This window comes from Eriocheir sinensis, chromosome 29, assembly GCF_024679095.1.
Source record: "Eriocheir sinensis breed Jianghai 21 chromosome 29, ASM2467909v1, whole genome shotgun sequence".
Classification (NCBI taxonomy): domain Eukaryota; kingdom Metazoa; phylum Arthropoda; class Malacostraca; order Decapoda; family Varunidae; genus Eriocheir; species Eriocheir sinensis.
In genome coordinates, this window is record NC_066537.1 from 10,985,289 (window position 1) to 10,999,041 (window position 13,753).

The window sequence follows — 13,753 nt, forward strand, 5'->3', positions numbered from 1 at the left end:
TTTCTTTTCCTTTATTTATTTATCTTATTTTTTGTTCATCAGTTGGTTAATTTCAAACATGCCTAGAAAGTGAACTATTTTGATCTGTATTTTTCTGGCATTTTAAATCTGGTCAAATGTAAAGTGATATTTTTTTTATAATGGCTGAATTTTTTATGTGGAAGAGAAAATTTTGTTGTGGACTTGAGTATTGCGGAGTTAATGAGTGGACAGGTGGAGGAAATATTATGGAGGGACAATGTGGGTGTAATGATAGTAGTAATAATAATAATAATAATAATAATAATAATAATAATAATATGCCCTAGTTTTGGCACATTATAAGAGTGTGATGTAAAAATTATTTGTTCGATTACTTTTTATTTAATACATTCTCTCTCTCTCTCTCTCTCTCTCTCTCTCTCTCACACACAACTGAGCAACTGATAGTCGAGAAAGAATCACTAGTCATCCCCTTCTTCCTCCTCTTAAGTGTTTTGGAAATGCCTTAACAAATTACCACATCTACATGACTCTCCCTCTCTCTCTTATCTGGTAATACTTTCTTTTCAATGGTTAATACCAATGGAGGAAGTAATACCAACCACGCACACCAAACACAAACAAGCACAGAAATACTACATAACACGATTCCTTACGATTGGTTACGTTTGTTTTCCTCCCTTGCGCTTTCTCTAAACACTCGCCTACGCTTTGTGACATAAAATAATAATAATAATAATAACAACAAAGTGACAGGTTCTATAAAAGTTTGGGATCACAATGTATGTTCGACTACACTGAAAGACCTCTTGTGCATTGCTACCTGATATAAATAAGGGAGAAATGTTAAGAGAGAAGTAAATATCGAAGTTGGTCATAGAAGGAGTGAATGGGGGAGTTTTAAACCTGCTTGTGTACGGTGCTGCCATTTATGTGACAGCTTGACAACTTCATCCTAAGACCCATTCTCTTCATTAAACCACAAATTTATCCCTATTTTGGCCACAGTCGCATGTCATTATATGGTTTAAATTACAGGAACATATATAAATTATCAATAAGTTTAATGGCGTAGTCCTAAGTAGTTAGTATTGTTTCCTATAAAGTAAGTTATGATAATGTAAGTTGTCAGAAATGTTGCCGACTACTGGACATTCTTCGCTGCCCTTGTAGCACCAGACGAGGGGTTCTGAATAATATAAACACCATAAACACCTTGAAAATGATGCGTCGTTACTCTTTTGTCGTTTTGTCTGAATTCGTTTACCAATGATGAAAAGCAGCGTTTTTCTTTTTTGTTTATTTTTATAGCTGTGAAAAGAATGTCACTGCACTAATTGCGACGCCTATAACAGTGATCGTTGTCTAAGGTATTGGAGCTGTTAAGGAGTGCTGGGTAGTTTTAATAGCCTATTTTTTTGAGTCATTAAATCGTAAACTAAAATTTTAATAGCCCAAAAAAGGATGTTTTTTGAGGCATTGAACTGTGAACTTAAAAAATTGAAAAGGATGAAAAAGAATAAAGTGGTCACAACTGTTATTTAATTTAGACATTGCTTTAGTTTTTTATTTATTTATTTACATGTTCCTTTAGTGTTTATTCATTCATGTAGACTTTAATGTTTTCGTATTCATTTATTTAGCTGTTCCTTTTAGTGTTTATTCATCCATGACTCATTTTAGTTCATAAGTTTATGGAGACACACATTGTTTCCTAGTTTGTCTGATTTCTTCCCTCCATCCCTCCCTTAATCTATGACTTGACAGGAACTCTGGAATGACTTGAAGAAAACAACACCAGTGCTAAGACACCAGGCAGGGAGGGATACACACACACACACTCACACAACTCCACTTTCCTTTCCTAAACCCTCATCTTTCTTCTCTCCTCTCTCCACCCACACCCACACACATTGTGACCTCGTTGTCGCGGTGTGTTGTGTATGAGTGGTCTCAGTCCTACCCAAAGATCGATACAACGAGCTCTGTGCTCTTCCGTAGGGGAACGGCTGGCTGTCTCGAGAGAGACCCGCAGCAGACCAAGAGGTGAATAATTACACACACACATACACACACTTCCACTTTCCTTTCCTACACCCACTATCTCTCTCCCCACACACACACCTCATCTAATCTCCACTCTCCCTCCCTACCTCCTCCTTTCCTTTTCTCCTTCCTCCACCCCCCAGCCCCACTTAGCACAGAACACAACACAACACAGGAAAGTCTTTTTGAGCTTCGGCCCCCGTCAGTGTGGGTCGGAAGGGGACCGCGGAAAGCCACCCATGACTGAGACCTTATGACTTGTGATCCTAGGAGTGTGACCTTAGCTAACGGTACAAAGCTAAACAGTAATAAAGAAATAATGGCACCGTTCATCACCACCATAGCGTTGACCAGAACTGCTTCCATCGTCACCATACACACACACATACATACACACGCACACTGCCATATTTCGCGTTGTTTGTTTATTTATGTTTTTATGTTAAGTGTAAACTGTCTTGAAACCTCACGTGTCGTATCAAAAAGTCTTACACGGTATCGTCTTTGAGTATAAAAAAGATACGTACATTGAATCATATACACACAGATGCGTACATAAGGTTTTTTTACACGCTTGCTCACATCGACACACACACACACACACACACACACAGTTTTAAAGTACAGACCAGATAAATTTTTTTCATTAATTTGCCGTCATTTTTTCTTTCTTTCGAGCAAATTGAAGGAACAAGAATATTCACCCAAATTTACCTGCCAAAAAACAACTATACATATTTCTTTTTAATTTGGTTTTCAACTCAATCTTTTTTTCCCTTTTGCCATTTCACAAGAACATTTTTATTTATTTTCAACCCATGAATTATGACCAAATATTTTCTTCTTTATTTTTCTGCTGGTGAGAGAAAATGACCTCTCCCAAAACTATGCCACACACACACACACACACACCTTTTTTTACACCATTATTTACAAAAGAAAGGAAAGGAGTTTAAGAGAGAGAGAGAGAGAGAGAAAGGAAAGAAAAGGTATATAAGAAAGAGAGATTCAAGAGAAAGAAAATTAATATAAGAAGGAGAAAGATTTAGGAGAAAGAATATAAAAAGGAAGAAAGGGAACAGAAGTGAGATTTAAGAGAAAGAGACAAATTTAAGAAAGACAGATGGAAGGAAGGAATACAAAAAGAAAGAAGGAAGAAAAGAGAATAATCAGGGAAAGGAAAAAAGGGAACAGGAGAGAGAATGAAAAGAAAGAGACAAAGTTAAGCAAGACAGATGGAAGGAGGAAAAGAAAGAAGTGAAGAAAATAATAAAGGAGAGAAAGAAAGGGAATAGGATGAGAATACAAATACTTCTCCTTTTGTGTTCCGGACTCAGTTTTTCTTAAGTGTTACGTTTCCAAAAAAGTGACGTTCAGGAAATATAAAACATAATGGCCTTCATCTAACACACACACACAGATACACACAATGCTCTTAACCTTTTTGACTTAATTTATTCACTTTTGCTATTTATTTATTTTTCAAAAGAGCGTTTCATTCACAATAAAATCTTATCACTCGAGAATTTCCGTTTTTTTCCAGTGTTTTAATTTATTTCTCTCTTCACTCAGCGTTTTCTTACTCATTCATCATATTCATTTTTTTAATTCCAAGGACGCCACCACTCAGAACTTGCACCGAAGAAGGTTTTCCTCACAAACCTGACATTTCACAAAAGTTTTCTCATATGCACAAAATCCCACACACAAAATATAAAAGTCACCCTTAAATTCACTCTATCTTTTTCTCATTTTCTTCAGTTTGTGTCGTTTCTTAATGAGTTTTCCTATTCAAATTTACATCATTTTTACAAGTCACAAATTCACACTGGTGCTTGGTTTCACCTGGACACATTTCCAGGATTTATCTTTCCCTTCAAACTTGGACCACTTCACACTGACACAAACATTTCCACGACTTCCTTTCCACATCAACGTCACTCCATTATACAAAACATCCTTTCATCTGGACACATTTCTACGATTTGCTTTTCCCTTCAAATATTCAGACTTCAAACGCTTTCCCTTCATACAAACACATTTTTACTATTTCATTTTCCCTTCATGTCACACTATAGCACAAGTCACCCCTTCATATTTACACCTTGTCTCAGCCTCCCCATCACCTCCACCCCATACCACATAAGTCCCGTCGCTCACACTTCGTCCGAGTTAATGTAGTTACTGTTCCCATAGCTGTCACTCAGGACGAAGTAGCCGCCAAACACGAGGAGCTTGGAGAACCTAAACCTCAGCTGTCGTTAGCTGCCGATCTTCTCTATCTGTCGGTACTTCTTCCGCTGCATCGACACCTTGTCCTTGAAGAGGACCGGGTCCAGGCGGAGGTTGGAGTGGCGCAGCGGCATGAAGCCCAGCACCGAGACGAAGGTGTTGAGGCAGACGCTGCGCTGCTGGAAGTGTGTCTGCTCCGTCCACACCCACCTGCGGAGAGTGTGGTGGGTTAGTCTATTGTTTCAACTTCCTTTTATCTATCATTTCTTCTTTTTTCCTTACTTCTTGCCCTTTTATCTTCAACTCTAATAGTGGGGTAAAATGTCTTCCTTTTTTTCCTACTTCCTTTACATTATTAGTTCTTCCTACTTACCTTTTTTCCTTTAGCACTTAAACTCTAATGTTATTGTTGTTACATTTCTCAATCAAATCTATATCCTTTGTGTTTGAAGAAGTGGTAACCCCCTCTCGCATTATACTGATACAAAGGCCTGGATGAGTTTACCTGGAATGTAATAATAATTGTCTAGTGTCTCTCAGAGGGTGTTAAACAAGTTATTACCCCAAAGAATGGATAGAAGAAACCTTAAGAAAAATCAACACAAAAATTAATCTAAGAGGGGAAAAGACAGCTGTGTAGTGACCTGCCTGACATTAAGTGCCCCCAGAGTCTCATGGTGGGCCACTGAGGCATCTCTTAAGCTAATAGGTAAGCTAGTGGCCTTCTTGTCTCGCTAGTCTCACAGATACAAGATCAAACCTTCACCCCCCCCAAAAAATTATCATTGTTATATTTCCAAATTTTACATTAATTTCATATTTTGAAAAGTAATAATCCTGCCTTTCAACTCTATTCCCCCCCTTCTCCATCACTCACTTGACCTGATTAACACACACAACTTACCTTCACACCTATACCCAATACCAACTCTCCTCCTTCACACCCATATGCAATACCAACCCTCTTCCCCTTCCTTATCTCTCTTCCCTTCCCTCCTACCCCACCACTCACTTGGCCTCAGATGCTGGATCTTTGTACTGCTTGCGCTGGGTGAGCTTTATGGGGGGTCGGCGGGTGACGGCGGCCACCAGCAGGTTGAGCAGCAGGTCGTCACAGTTCCCGGTGGTGGTGACGGCGCCCAGCAGGCTCGGGTGTGTCTGCTGGGTGTACACGTGCTGCCAGTAGCGGTGGTACAGCGCCGCGCCCGTCAGCACCAGGGAGTACGAGTTGGTCCACCGGCTGCTGTAACTCCACCCGCCCTGGGAGTGACAGACAGAAGTTTATTATAACACAGACTTGAATGAAGGAAGGCCATGGAAGACGTGGAGAAGGGTGGTGGAGGAAGATATGAGAATGCTGAACATCATGGAAGAAATGGCTATGGACCGGCAACAGTGGAGGAGGCTCATACCCCGTCCAGCCCCACCATAGGGAATAAATGGATGTCAAACGATGATGATGATGACTTGACGGGTTATAAAATTCCCAGAAATCTTTAATTGGGAAACTATCCATGTGAATTTTGGGAATTTTCAGGAACTTTGAGAATTGAGAAAAATTTACAAGTTTTATGGGGCCCAGTTAGTGAATGTCCCTGAGCCCGGTGGTGGTGCAGGCAGGTTTGGTTAAGTGACTCCGAAAATTCACATATGCTTCTTTACTAAGAGACTTTCTATACAACAAAGTGAAATCATTCTTTGATGACTTATACCACAAGGTGCTGGCTATCCTGTGTTTGAAGATACCCTCAACTTAACCTAACCTAACAAAACCCCAAACAGTTACTATAGGTCTTGACTCAGAAAATTCATATATGCTTCCTTACTACTGAGACTTTCTATACAAAAAAGTGAGGTCATTCTTTGTTGGGTATCATGTATTTGAAGACATCCTCAACTTAACCTAACCTAACAAAATCCCAAACAGTTACTATAGATCTTGACTCAGAAAATTCATATATGCTTCCTTACTAATGAGACTTTCTTCCCCCATCCCCCCCCTCACCTTGCTCTCGTCCCAGTGGTGTGAGCGTGCCGGGTACCCCACCAGGCGGTCTGGGAAGGTCCGCCACACCACGAAGGCAAAGTCAAGCTCATCCGTGGTGAGTGTCACGTCTTCGTCCAGGGAGAAGATGGCGTCAGAGGTGACCAGCGGGTGTGGGCGGTGGCGGGCTGAGGGCGAGGGGTCATCGGGCACCACCACATGCACGGGTACGCTGCCCCCGGGTAACCGACTCTCCACGGGCGCCACCTGCGGGCTCGTCCACACCACCACAATCTGTTGAGGGTGTTGGTGGTGTTAGTGGTGATGGTGTTATTCTAGCTGTTGGTATATTGTTTTTGTTCTTGATTTTTAGAAGCATTATTCTGATCAAATTGTTATTCTAGTTGTTGGGATCTTTTTCAAGTTCTGATATTTATTTTTGTATTTTCTACTAATTCTATTTCCAATTTTAACTGTAATACTAATTAATTGTTATTTTAATTTTTATTGGCATGTTTTGTTTTTAGATACTGTTTTAACTCATTTGTATTGTTAGTTGGTTATTTTTTTTGTTCTTACTAATTAATAATATTTTTTTGTGAGTAGATCTTATTTTATACTAACAGGTAAACTAGTAATGTAAAGTAACATTTCCTTGTTTATTTGTTATGGTGGAGAATCAGCAAGACAAAAACAAAACATTAAACCCAACAAAAACTATGAATATAATATTGCTTCGTTACTTCATTTCTTTTTCTTGACTGCTAAGGGGAAAAAAAAAGACCAGCACTAACAAGAACACAACAGATAACACACGCACCTTCTCAACAAACTTGCTCCGTGCGATGTTCTTGATGAGCTTGTAGAGCGGCGTGGTGTGGATGAGGCCGCTGCCACCGTGACTCACACCAATCACCGCTGTGTACCTGTGTATGGGGCAAGTAGTGAGGAACAGACAGACAGGCAAATAGAAATACACAGACACAGGGACTTTAAAAGCATCTAAGAGGGGCAAGTAGTGAGGAACAGACAGACAGGCAAATCTAAATGCACAGACCCAGGGGCTTTAACCTGGTAGCAGCGAGGATCATGTTTCTTAATGGTCCCTCTAAGTGAGAAAAATGAGAAAAAAATCATCACTCACGCAAACCATTTCATAATATATATATCAATGCATTTGTGATCAGTTTATGCATCATCTATTTTGGGGGGTTTATATCATGGCACACGGTAAAGCCACAAATTTGGCCCGTTGCTGCTACCAGGTTAAAACATCTCAGATATCCTGGGAGTTATCGTCTCTAACTACCAATCTGCGGGCCTGGGTTTGATTCCCGGCCTGGGCAGTTGGTGTGCAGGCAACCCAGCTGTTCATCCTTCCTTTTGGGTTTGTCGATAAATGGGGAGTCCTGGGAAAGGTGAACTGAGGTAACCTGGATGTTGCACTGGCCATCTGTCGGGTTAAGGGTTCTTTTCTACCACAGGCTCAAGGGCTAATGAGGCGTGAAGGTATAGAGTATGCCCCCAACTTCATCTTTACGTTTTATACCATTTACAAAGAGAGTAGAAAGGGATTTTTTTTTTTCCAACAAAAGAGACAGCTCAAGCAAGGGCAACAAAAAGTGTAGAAAAAAAAAAGCCCGCTACAAGAACAGAACAAAACGGAACACGAAGGGGAACAGCCCGGGCCTTACCTTGGCGACGGGGACGTGCCGAGGGTGTTGTGGTAGAAAGGGAAGTGCGGCAGGTGGTCGGAGAAGGACAGGTTGGTGGCCAGGGCTCCCGGGTCGCTGTTCCAGACTGACAGCGGCCGAGACCTCTGCCGCCGCACCCTGTCTGCCACGATCTGTGAACACGGGTTTATATTAGGAAGGCACACGTGGGTTTAACCTGGTAGCAGCGAGGATCATGTTTCTTAACGGCCCCTCTAAGTGAGAAAAATGAGAAAAAATCATCACTCACGCAAACCATTTCATAATATATATCAAAGCATTTGTGATCAGTTTATGTATCATCTATTTTGGGGGGTTTATATCATGGCACAAATTTGGCCCGTTGCTGCTACATGGTGAAATCACAAATTTGGCCCGTCGCTGCTACCGGGTTAAGCATCGTTCACCCGTGGTCTGGTCACATGCTGGACTTGTGTGTGAGAAGATGAAGAGAGAAAGAGAACAGGAAATAAACTCCCATGCCCATGCCTCAAGAAGATAAAGATAAAGAATAATGATAATGAAGATACGGTGCAGAAGGGAAACAAAAGACAACAGGAACTCAAAAACAGACTTACAAACCTCAGGAAAATAAAGATAAAGAATAAGGATACAGTGTAGAAGTAATGCTAAAAACAAAACTATAATAAAGAATAAAGAAAGATAGAGAACAGAAGGAAAACTAAACACAACAATTCTGATATGGAAGAAAGGCAAAGAGAACAAAGTGGAGAGAGAGAAAACTAAAAACAGCAACTCTGATAAAGAAAGAATAAAGAAAAAACACAAGAAAAACTAAAATAAGAAACTAATAGATTAAATAAAGAACACACTGCAAAAGGAAAACTGAAAACAACAACCTGATAAAGAAGACAAAAAGGCAAATAAAAACAGCCTGATAAAGAATGAATAATAAAGAAAAAAACAGAAAAAACCCTGATAAAGAATAAAGAAGACAAAAAGGGAAACTAAAAACAACAACTTGATAAAGAATGAACAATAAAGAAAACAAACTGCAGAATAAAAAATGAAAACCACAAGAACACCTCCGCCATACCTCCAGCGTGGCGAAGACTATTTTCTGCACGGATGAGAAGTATCTGTTCCATATGAGCTGTGTCTGCTGCCGCATCTGTAGCATCTGCGACGCGTTGATGGATCGCACCACCTCCGGCACCTGGAATGACCCACCATGCCTGTCACACACCTCCTTTTTCTCCCTTGTAACCTAACCTAACCTAACATTCCCCCTTACAAACACACCTTCCCACCTGTCTTCCCCTCTCACCTGCAGTAAAACCTCTCATCAGTGTACCTGGTCTAACAACACACCTTCCCACCTGTCTTCCCTTTCACCTGCAGCAGAAACCTCTCATTAGTGTACCTGGTCTAACTTAACCCCTCTAAAAACATCTTTACAACCTTTTTCTCCCTTGTAACCTAACCTAACCTAACCTAACCTAACCTAACATTCCCCTTACAAACACCCCATTCCCATTTTCCCCTCTCCCTCACCTGCAGTAAAATCTCTCATCAGTGTACCTGGTCTAACTTAACCCCTCTAAAACCATCTTTACAACCTTTTTCTCCCTTGTAACCTAACCTCACCTAATATTCCCCTAACAAACACACCTTTCCCATCTTCCCCTTTCCCTTACCTGCAGTAGAAGCCTCTCATCGGCCTGCACGGTGCACCTGGTCCAGTCCACCACCTCGCTGAAGGGCAGCTCCCAGCCGTTCGCCAGCAACACGGGGATGCACCCGGCCTGCAGCACCTCCAGGAAGCGGAAGGAGCCCAGACGACGACCCCTTGGCACCAGGCAGAAGGTGGAGTTCCTCATCAACACCTCGTAGTCGTACCTGTGGAGAGGGGGAAGGTGAGTGGGGGGCAAGTGGAGTTGAGGGGAAAATGACAGGAAGAGCAGGAGTGAGGGGAAAAAAGAGGGGAAGGATGGTGATGGTTGTGATGAGTGAAGGGGAAGGGAGAGGGAAATTTGTTGTTGGTGAGGGGAAAAAGAAAGGGTAAGGATGGTGGTGTTTGTGATCAATGAAAGGGAAGGGAGAGGGGAAAGTGTTGTTGGTGAGGGGAAAAAGAAAGGGTAAGGATGGTGGTGTTTGTGATCAATGAAAGGGAAGGGAGAGGGGAAAGTGTTGGTGGTGAGGGGAAAAAGAGAGGGGGAAGGATGGTGGTGTTTGTGATGAATGAAAGGGAAGGGAGAGGGGAAAGTGTTGGTGGTGAGGAGAAAAAGAGAAGGGAAAGGATGGTGGTGTTTGTGATGAATGAAAGGGAAGGGAGAGGGGAAAGTGTTGGTGGTGAGGGGAAAAAGAGAAGGGAAGATGGTGGTGTTTGTGATGAATGAAAGGGAAGGGAGAGGGGAAAGTGTTGGTGGTGAGGAGAAAAAGAGAAGGGGAAGGATGGTGGTGTTTGTGATCAATGAAAGGGAAGGGAGAGGGAAATTTGTTGGTGGTGAGGGGAAAAAGAGAAGGGGAAGGATGGTGGTGTTTGTGATGAATGAAAGGGAAGGGAGAGGGGAAAGTGTTGGTGGTGAGGGGAAAAAGAGAAGGGCAAAGCTATAAGGATGGAGAGTGTTGGTGAGAGAGGGGAAAACATGTTATAATGGTGAGGGGTGAGTATAGGTGAGGAGATAAAAAAGGGGTGAGGGGTAAGAAGGGTGAGGGAGGGAGAGGGTGGTGGTGGTGAGTAGGGGTGAGGGAGAGAGAAGGGTGTTTGTAGGGAGGGGTGAGTGTGTGGTGGGGGTGACTATTTCAGTGGGTAGGGCATTTATTTCATCTATTTACTCGGCTTGGGAAATTCAATTAAGATCTTTATTCCCTCTTTCAGTACCTTCCTTCATTACCCTCACCATCATCACCATCATCACTACCAGCCTTTTTTTTTTCTCCTCCTCCCTTCCTCGTTCTTCCCTTCCCCCCTACCAGTCAACCCCCTTATCCTTGCCTCTCCTCCCCCTTTCCTGCTTCCCCCTCCTCTCCCCTCCCTTCCCCCCTCGTAGTCCCCCTTTTCCTTCCTTGCCCCCCCTCCCTTTCCCTTCCTCTCTATCTCTTTCCCCCCTCTTCATCACCATTATTTCCTCTCTTTCCCCATTCCCACACACTCATCACCACCTTTCCCCTCTTCTTCCCCTCATTATCATTATTTTCCCCTTTTCTTCCCCCTCATCACCTATAACTTCTTTCCCCCTTTTATCCTCCCCATCACCTTTTCCCCTCTTCTTCCCCTTACTACCTATACATTCCTTCCCCTCTTCTTCCTCTCACCACCTTTCCCCTCTTCCTCCCCCTCAACACTACCTGGTTTCCCTCTTCTTCCTCACCACCACCTTCTTCTTTCCCTCTTATCATCACTGTCACCTTCTTTCCCTCTTCTTTCCCATCATCACCTTCTTTCCCTCTTCTTTCCCATCATCACCTTCTTTCCCTTTTCTTCTCCCTCACCATCATCACCGTCTGTCCTTATATTCCCTCACCCCTCATTACCTCCTCTCTCTTCTCCTCTCCCTCACTATCCCACCATCTTTATCACCTCTCTCTCCATCATCTTCCTCTTGTGCCCTCTTTATCTTCGCTTTTAAAAGGTGTTGGAATCTTAATGTCTATCCTTCTTTCTTTGCCTATCTTTTTTTTTTCTTTTTCCTTCTCTCCCACCCACACACTTGCCTCGAATAATTGGGTTAACTTTTTTTTTCTCCTGTTCCTTCTTGCTTTTAGTGTGTGTGTGTGTGTGTGTGTGTGTGTGTGTGTGTGTGTGTAGAAACTGAGAAAGCTAATTTACATGTTAACGGTCGCCGCCCACATCGAGTTTCCTTATATAGACTACACACACACACACACACACACACACACACACCGAGACTTATTATTAATGCTCGCGTTGCTTTTCATTATAATTTACATAGAAGTGTCATTAGTGCAATCTTGGGCCATTAACGTTTAACTTAAGAAAAAAGAAAAGAAAAAAAAAGGGGAAAAAAAGCTTAACCTCTGCTAATACGGGAATAGGACAAGGTGTATTATTATTATTATTATTATTATTATTATTACTTATTTGTCGAGGTCATTAGGTTGTCTGTCTCACGTTTATTATAGCTCTGCCTCTTCTCTTTTTTTCCCCCTCCCTTCCCCTCCTCGTTCTCCCCTTTCCTCCCCCTCCCAGTCCCCCCCATCCTTGCCTTCCTTGCTTCTCCCTACCCCCCTTCATTCCCCCTCCCAGTTCCCCTTTCCTTCCTCCCCTTTCTTGCCCCTCTTCCCTTCCCCCCTTCCTTGCTTCTCTTTCCCCCTTCCTCCTCCTCCTCCTCCTCTTCCCCTTTCTCCCTCCCTGTCAACTATGCCTCTGTCAAACATCCCTGCCTGTGTGTGTGTGTGTGTGTGTGTGTGTGTGTGTGTGTGTGTGTGTGTGTGTGTGTGTGTGTCCTTGTTTTCCCTTCCCGACACAAGCTATCTGCCCATCTATTATTGATCACCCCCCCCCCTCCCTCCCCCCGATCCGTATGTAGTGAAGAGGCGGATGATGTTTTCGCCGTTGTCCGTCTGTCTGTCTTTGTTTGTCAGTCTGTTTCTGTCTGTCCGTCTATATCTGTCTGTCCGTTTGTTTATGTTTGTCCGTCTGTTTCTGTCTGTCCGTTTGTTTATGTTTGTCCGTCTATATCTGTCTGTCCGTCTGTCCGTTACGAAAATATCTACAAAAATGGATTGCCGCATTATAGCTATAAATACACACGAGAATATTTTTAGGTGAATATCTCAAATAGCTTTTTGAAAACACTTCGATAAAAAAAAAGGAAAAAAAGACTGAGGAATGGCGAGTAAATGAATAATAATAAAAAAAAGATAATGGCAATGTAATAATGACAAAAACAAAAAAAAAAAAGGAAGATGAATGACTTAGTGCGATTATACGAAAAAATAAATAAATAAATAAATAAATAAATAAAAATGTCCGTGCTTTGAGGGAAGAACATGCGTGCTTTCAGAAGGATCAAAAAGTGGTATAGAGAAAGTTTAGTTGGTTCAGCCGAGATCATTGGGGGAGCTGTAAGTGGGCAACCGGGGAGTGTGTGTGTGTGTGTGGGTGTGGGGGGGGGGGGTTAGGTGGTGGTCTAGCCCAAACCTTAAGTGCTTTCAGGTTCGATGACGCCCGATAAAAAAACACCCAATTTGGCAGGCGATGCATATTCTTAGGGATAGGCTGTTCCGTTTTATAATTATCATCCTTCTTCCTCCTCTTTATTTTATTTTCTCATTATTATCACGCGTCTTATAAAATCCAACCATAAATTCCCAAGCCTTCTTCTTCCTTTTTTCTTTCGTCTTTCCATTTTGTAATGACCATCCTTCTTCGTCTTCATCTTCGTCTTCTTTTTCTTATTATTTTCACTGTTTTTAATGACCATCTTCCTCGTCTTCATTTTCATCTTTTTCTTATTATTTTCACTGTCTTTAATGACCATCTTCTTCGTCTTTACCTTCATCTTTTTCTTATTATTTTCAGTCTTTAATGACCATCTTCTTCGTCTTTACCTTCATCTTTTTCTTATTATTTTCACTGTCTTTAATGACCATCTTCTTCGTCCCTTCTAACGTTTCCCTTCGTCTTCTTTTTCTTATTATTTTCACTGTTTTTAATGACCATCTTCCTCATCTTCATCTTTTTCTTATTATTTTCACTGTCTTTTAATGACCATCTTCCTCATCTTCATCTTTTTCTTATTATTTTCACTGTCTTTAATGACCATCTTCTTCGTCTTTACCTTCATCTTTTTCTTATTATTTTCAGTCT

The 13,753-nt window shown here is 41.8% G+C and overlaps 1 protein-coding gene across 1 annotated transcript; it reads right to left on the bottom strand.

Moving 5' to 3' along the window:
* Positions 1-15: 15 nt before the first annotated feature.
* Positions 16-11,491, bottom strand: LOC127005282 (exostosin-1-like). Its single transcript, XM_050874076.1, has 8 exons — positions 11,481-11,491; positions 9,615-10,287; positions 9,014-9,133; positions 7,939-8,090; positions 7,065-7,170; positions 6,266-6,538; positions 5,273-5,520; positions 16-4,470 (listed from the first exon to the last, which is right to left on the bottom strand). Exons 1-8 carry the CDS (start codon positions 11,489-11,491, stop codon positions 4,290-4,292), a joined length of 1,764 nt encoding a protein of 587 aa, XP_050730033.1. The 3' UTR covers positions 16-4,289.
* Between the last annotated feature and the right edge of the window lie 2,262 nt (positions 11,492-13,753).